The sequence below is a fragment of the Typopeltis vanoorti genome, chromosome 24 (assembly GCF_054136105.1).
Source record: "Typopeltis vanoorti isolate ZY-2024b chromosome 24, IOZ_Tvanoo_1.0, whole genome shotgun sequence".
Lineage (NCBI taxonomy): Eukaryota > Metazoa > Arthropoda > Arachnida > Uropygi > Thelyphonidae > Typopeltis > Typopeltis vanoorti.
Genome location: NC_143572.1, coordinates 87,481,437 through 87,488,014, shown reverse-complemented (window position 1 = coordinate 87,488,014; position 6,578 = coordinate 87,481,437). Strand labels below are relative to the sequence as shown.

General features: G+C 37.5%; 1 protein-coding gene across 2 annotated transcripts in view; it reads left to right on the top strand.

The window, feature by feature from the left end:
* The first annotated feature begins 3,141 nt into the window (after positions 1 to 3,141).
* LOC150093525 (BPTF-associated chromatin complex component 1) overlaps positions 3,142 to 6,578 on the top strand; it is a 101,219-nt gene continuing 97,782 nt past the window's right edge. For both annotated transcript variants that reach the window (XM_090413945.1, XM_090413944.1), the window contains exon 1: positions 3,142 to 3,340. In XM_090413945.1, coding sequence (XP_090270071.1) covers positions 3,314 to 3,340 — 27 coding nt within the window. In that variant the 5' untranslated portion in view covers positions 3,142 to 3,313. The remainder of the gene's footprint in view (positions 3,341 to 6,578) is intronic.

The window sequence follows — 6,578 nt, the reverse complement described above, 5'->3', positions numbered from 1 at the left end:
GGCAAGTATGACAAGCTTAGGGGATTGCTTGGATCAGTGCCATGGCATGTACAACTGCAAGGGCTGGACGTCGATAGAGCATGGGAAGTGGTCAAGGAGCATTTATAGGAGGTAATGGCTGATTGTATACCTAGGGTCTGAATAGTAAAACAAGTAGGGGTTAAATGGATTAATAACACCATTAAGCTTGAGCTGCAAAAAAAGAAACAACTGTGGAGGGAATTTAAAGAAAGGGGTGACCTGCAGGGACACGAACGGTATAAAGTGCAGGCCAGAAAGGTAACGAGTGTGGTAAAAAAAGCAAAAGCGGATTATGAAAGGAAACTAGTTTTGCAAGCAAAACAGATGGATTGATGAAAACGAGATACTGTAGAGGGGACAGCATGGCTTTGTGAAGGGTAGATCGTGCTTCAATAACTTGCTCAAGTTTTATAACAAGGTGACGGCTGAACTGGATAAGGGAAATGGGTTTACAGTGATACTGCTGGACCTGGCAAAGGCGTTTGACAGGATACCACATGGAATACTAATCCGTAAACTACAACATATGGGAATGGATATAGGGTTGGTGAGATGGATAGATGGTTGGTTGATGGAGAGATATCAAAGAGTAGTTTATTCAGGAGTAGAGTCCAAAAGACGGCCTGTGACTAGTGGTGTGCTGCAGGGTTCTGTTCTTGGACCACTGCTGTTTAATCTGTTCATTAACGATATAAGGAAGGATCTAAGTGGAACAATTCGTATGTTCGCTGATGATGCAAAGTTGGGTAGGGCAATAGTGAATGCAGAAGATGTCAAAGTCTTGCAGGATGACTTAGATAGATTGGAGTTTTGGGATAAGGAGAATGGATGTCAATTTAATGTGATAAAATGTAAGGTTATGCATTTTGGGGTGAAAAGATTAGCAGCAGTATACCACATTGGTGGAACTGTACTCCAAGAGATTGATGAGGCAAGGGACTTGGGAGTGTTGGTGGATAGGGAGATGAAGTTTAGGGGGCACTTTGCCAAAGTAGCTAAATCAGCTATCAACTCACTTGGTTGTTGAAAAATACCTTGACGAGCAGAGACAAGCAAGTTATTATACCTCTGTACCGAGCCTTGATAAGACCTCATCTCTACTACTGTGCTTAGATTTGGTCACCTCGGTTCCTTCTTGATGGGGAGGAGGTGGAGAGGATCCAGAGGCGAGTGACTAAGATGATAACAGGTCTATGGAATGAACCATATGAGAGCAGGTTGAAGATTTGTGGGTTGCAGAAACTAGTTGATAGGCAGAGGAGGGGAGATATGATTGAGACATTCAAATTGCTAAAGGGATTCTACAGGATTAATTCAGAGGATATTTTTGAGATCTGGACTGGTGGTGGGAGAACTAGGGGACACCTATGGAAGCTGGGCAAGAGTGTGGTTAGCAGGGGTGTTAGAGCTGGGTTCTTTACTTTTAGAGTGGTAAATGAGTGGAATGAGCTGCCAGAGTCTGTTGTGGGTGCTATGATGGTGAACAAGTTCAAGACAAGGTATGATAGATACTGTGAGAATATAATCGCATAGTTGTGTGGACATGATGTTTAGGGCCTCCCTCGATGAGTCTAAGGACTCCTGGAGTCGCCCGAAATAATAATAATAATAATAATAATAATAATAATAATAATAATAATAATAATAATAATAATAATAATAGTCATATGGTAGCCACCTCTTGGCCAGATGAATTTTTTCCTTAGTGTTTCAAAGAGATTTCCCCTGTTTCCAGCGCACATTCGGTTACTTTGCTGTCATTTTTAATCGAATTTATTTCCTATTGCTTTTAGAAGGCCTTCTTATGAAATGTCTTGGAGGATCTACTCAGTGCTATTGTCGATGTAATTTTTAAAACTAATTTCTTCTTTGTCAACAGTTTGTTTCCATCCCAGCAGACCCCATAATTCTATTCTTCTTCATAGATACAACCCTCTACACCCCTTCGTGAGAATAATGCATGGAGCTTAATCATTAAGTTTCGATATTTGTTTCCAAAAGAATACTTTTGGAAAACAGTAGACTTCATTCTTGTCATTGATAACTGAATTCTTTTCCACTGATATGATTTTCTAGATTCCGAGGAGAGATAGCATGGGTCAACTACAGTAATCTTCCGATCATAAACCTTAAAACTACTTTTGTGTCAAACAGTCTGAGTTGTACCTTCGATGTTATGTAATATCGAGTTAAGAACCCCGCAGAAAGCCATTTAATCCCATTCTTCTAATTTACTCCTCTCTTATATTTCAGGGGAAAAACTGTCTTTTGTTCACCTTTTTTGGGGAACAAAAAAGGCTTTAGATGTATTTATTATTTATCTGCTGATACTTTTAGAACCATTTAAGTTCTCTACAAGTATCGCTTCTTTGAATAAAAACGTCCAGAGCTTTTTCGCTTTCTTCTAGGAACATGATCAAATCAAATCCAACTACAAACGAAAAATTTTTCCCATGTAGAATACTGCATGTATGTCTATAGAGATCTCTTAAAATCTGGTTTAAATTTATGGATTCATTTTAAATGACAGCTGTAAAAATGATTGCAAAGTTTTTTTTTTTTTTCAGGTTTACTTTAGGGCATGGAAACGTTTACACGCATTTTTAATCCCATTCTGAATCTACAGGTTTTTTTTTTTTTTTCATTTTCCTTAAACCCTTCTTAAAACTCAACTACATTAATTATCAATCAACTTGGGTTTTCAGTTGTGCGTGTTTATGTGTGTTTCACCCTTCTACCTAATTCTTAACCCATTCATAGTATTGTTATCCTGAAGTCCAGATGATTTCTCTGATTGTTGCACTGTATTTTAATAAATAAGATTTAAGAAACTTGACAAAGCAAGTATGGTAGTTATTATTATTATTATTACCCCAAGACCTCATGGATTCAAAGACTCATCTAGTTCCATCTCAAGAACTCGAGAAAGCATTAAAATTAAGTGAATAAGGAAAATGATTAAAAATGGGATTCCTAAAATCTTAATTTAAAAAAAAAAAATCAGCTACCGCCCTTTATTCCCGTATAGGGAGTAGGAGAGTCCTCTTAATAATTATTTAAGTTTATTAGAAGGCCCGTGAAATCACTTTTACCAATAAAAATATCCGCAAGACCGCGTGTTTACAAATGGTTGTAAGAGTGCGGCGTGTTTCTTATTTATACGCTGGGTGATGATCAACTGTGTGAAGGCAGTTGATTTTTGTTTATTTGATTTAAGTTTTTGTCAGGAAAAAGCTATATGTTTTTAGAGGATAAGTGCTTGTTGATAAATTGATCTTTAAATGTAATCGTAATGAGCCACGGAAGTTCTGCAAGTAAGGTACGTTTAAACTATTTTATCTATCATAATCCATAGGAGTGTTTATCAAGTGAGTGTTGTTGAGAGGAGGGGGGATGCTTCTTCTTTGAATATAAATAACGAAGGAGAAATATATTCGTTACATTTTGCGCCAAACATACATGTTGTGTGTGGTGGCAGTTGACTCAATTATTTGGAACTCTAGAGATAACTACCTCGCGCAGCAGGCAGTGGTGGGAGCATTGGATTTAATCATATTGTCTCATACAAGTGAGCCCCTTTCTCAGGGGCTCACATTGGTGAGTACGGGCATGGCAAACCCGAGATACCCAAGCTAGACCTGATCTTACTTCATATAATATATACTTGGTATATCATATCTGGAGACTGGTCTTCTACTCTTCTTTCCCTCTACTCTCTCTCTTACTTCTTACTCCCCCCCCCCCCCAGTGCTATTAGAGCAACTCGAGGGCGAGGGGGGGGGTGACTCTTTCCTCTCAAACTGTAGTTTCCACTATCTACTAAAAAAGGCAAGCCTAGTTGTCTTAAGGTGGCAGCCCCATCACTAGGATACCTATCGTCATGCTAGTCACTTGACATTGGGAAACACATATTACTTTTAAGTCTCAACGAAATCCAAACGGCACAGAAAACATGGGAAACAACTGCAAACTCGAAAAGGTTAAGAAACTTTGGAAAAAGAAAAACATGGTGAAATATGCTACATGGAACGTTAGAAGCATAGCACATAAAGAAGAAGAATTAGATAAAATTTTAAATGATGAAAATATAGAAATTGCAGTTCTTACAGAAACAAAAAAGAAACTTAAAGGAACAAAAGAAACAGCTAACTACAATGTCACATATAGTGGAATGGACAAACAAATACATGCAAAAGCTGGTGTAATGATTTAAATCCATAAATCAATTAAAGCAGAAATAACTCATTATACATACTGGAATGAAAGAATATTAGAAGTTTGATTAAAATTAAATAAAGAAAATTTAACAGTTGTTGGAGTGTATGCCCCTGAAGGAGGAAAAGAAGAAGAAAATTATTATTTTTACAAAGAGTTCCAAGCAATATATGAAAAATTAAATAAAACAGGCCATTTATAGCCGGAGATCTTAATGCCAGAATAGGAATGAAAAAAATTAACAATAATATACAAAAGTCTGAAGAACCAACAGTAAACAAAAATGGAAAGCGACTCATTGATTATACAATATATCTTCTTCTTCTTTTGCTATGCCTTATCCCATGTTAAATGAGGTCGGCATTCCCATCTTTAATCTTCTTCCAGATTCTCCAGTCCAGGGCATCTTCTCGAGGCCATCCTTTCTCCCTAAGATCCTCTGCCACCTTATCCCTCCATTTGAGTTTGGTCCTGCCTCTTTTCTTCCTTCCCTCCACCTCCATATGCTCCACTAGTTTACCAACATACTCCTCACTTCTTCTCTCTACATGACCAAACCACCTCAGCCTGCTTTCTTGTACCTTCTTACCGATCGGTCCTACCTTGATCGTCCCTCTGATGTAGTCATTCCTTATCCTGTCCTTTGTCACACCACTCATCCATCTCAACATCCGCATCTCCGCCACCTCCATCTTCCTCTCCTGTGCCTTTGTTATAGGCCACGTCTCTGCACCATGGAGCATCGTCGGCCTCACTACCATCTTATACAGCTTTCCTTTCATCTTACAACTCACTCTCTTGTCGCACAGGACCCCCACTCATCTTCCTCCAGTTCATCCAGCCGTATGTTATTAGGTGCTGTATTTCCACATCCAGGTCACCATTCTTCTCGATGACCAATCTAAGATACTTGAATTTCTTCCCTGAAGTTAACCTTTCACCCTGGAGTCGTATGATCATATCCTTGTCACTCCCCGTTGATATATATTCGTTCTTTACCCAGTTAATTTTTATGCCTGTCTCCTCCAATACCTTTCTCCACTCTTCCAGGGTCTTTTCAAGCTTCTCTCGGGATGATTCGCAGAGAACAATATCATCGGAAAACATCATGCTCCAATGCGCCTCCTTCTTGACGTCCTCCACTAGTACATCCATGACCAGATCAAAGAGGTATAGGCTCAGAGCTGATCTCTGATGGATCCCTACCACAATGGGGAACCCCTCTGTCATGCCGACACTAGACCTGACCTGAGTTTTCGCTCCTTCATACATCTCCTTCACCAACCTCACGTACTTTTCCGATACCCCCTTCATCATACACCTCCATATCTCCTGTCTGGCTACTCTGTTGTATGCCTGCATCTCCCTATATTTCTCCATCAATTGCCTTAGCACAAATATTGCATCCGTTGTCCCTCTTCCTGGCCTAAATCCAAACTTCTCCTCGCCAATTTTTGTTTCCCGCCGTATTGATTATACAATATATAATAATTTAAAAATATTAAATACATTTTACAAACATAAAAATATACATAAATATACGTGGTGTGCAAGAGGACAAAAATCAATAATAGACTACTTTGTAGCAAATGAAAAAGCAGCAAACCTCTTCCCAGACGTTAAAGTTAGAAGAAGGCTAGAAATTGACACAGATCACTATTTAGTACAGGCAAAAATAAGATTTCCACCAAACTGGTACAAAAAATACAAAAAATAAACAAACTAGAGAAACAAAATCTAATTGCAAAGTAGGACTACTAAATGATTCAAGTATAAGAAATTTATACCAACAGAGGATTAATAACTACTTAGAAAAAATACAAGAAAATGAAGACATTGAGAAAGAATGGAATAATATAAAAGAAATTATTGCATCAGCAGCATATGAAAGTCTAGGAACACAAAAAATATCATAAATATAAAAAATTACATATATGGGACAATGAAATAAAAGCAATAATTGAAAATAAAAAGCTGGCATTTTAAAAGATAGTTAAGTAACAAAAAACAAGAAGATGAAATTGAATATAAAAAAAGATGAGCAATAGCCAAAAGAGAAACCAGAAAGAGACACAGAGAAAGCTGGGAAAAATTTGTATCATATCTAGAAAATGACATATACAAAATAAGACCCAGTGCATACAAAATACTAAAACACATGAATGCAGATATAAAAGAAACTGCAAATATAAATTGTGAAATAGATGTAAAAGAATTCTTGGATTACTTTACAGATCTTTGGACGGATAATACTGGCATCAAAAATAATTACACCAGAAACTTACAAAATACCTTAAAATAAATTTGCTGGAAAAAAAATTTCATCAGAGATTACTAAAATT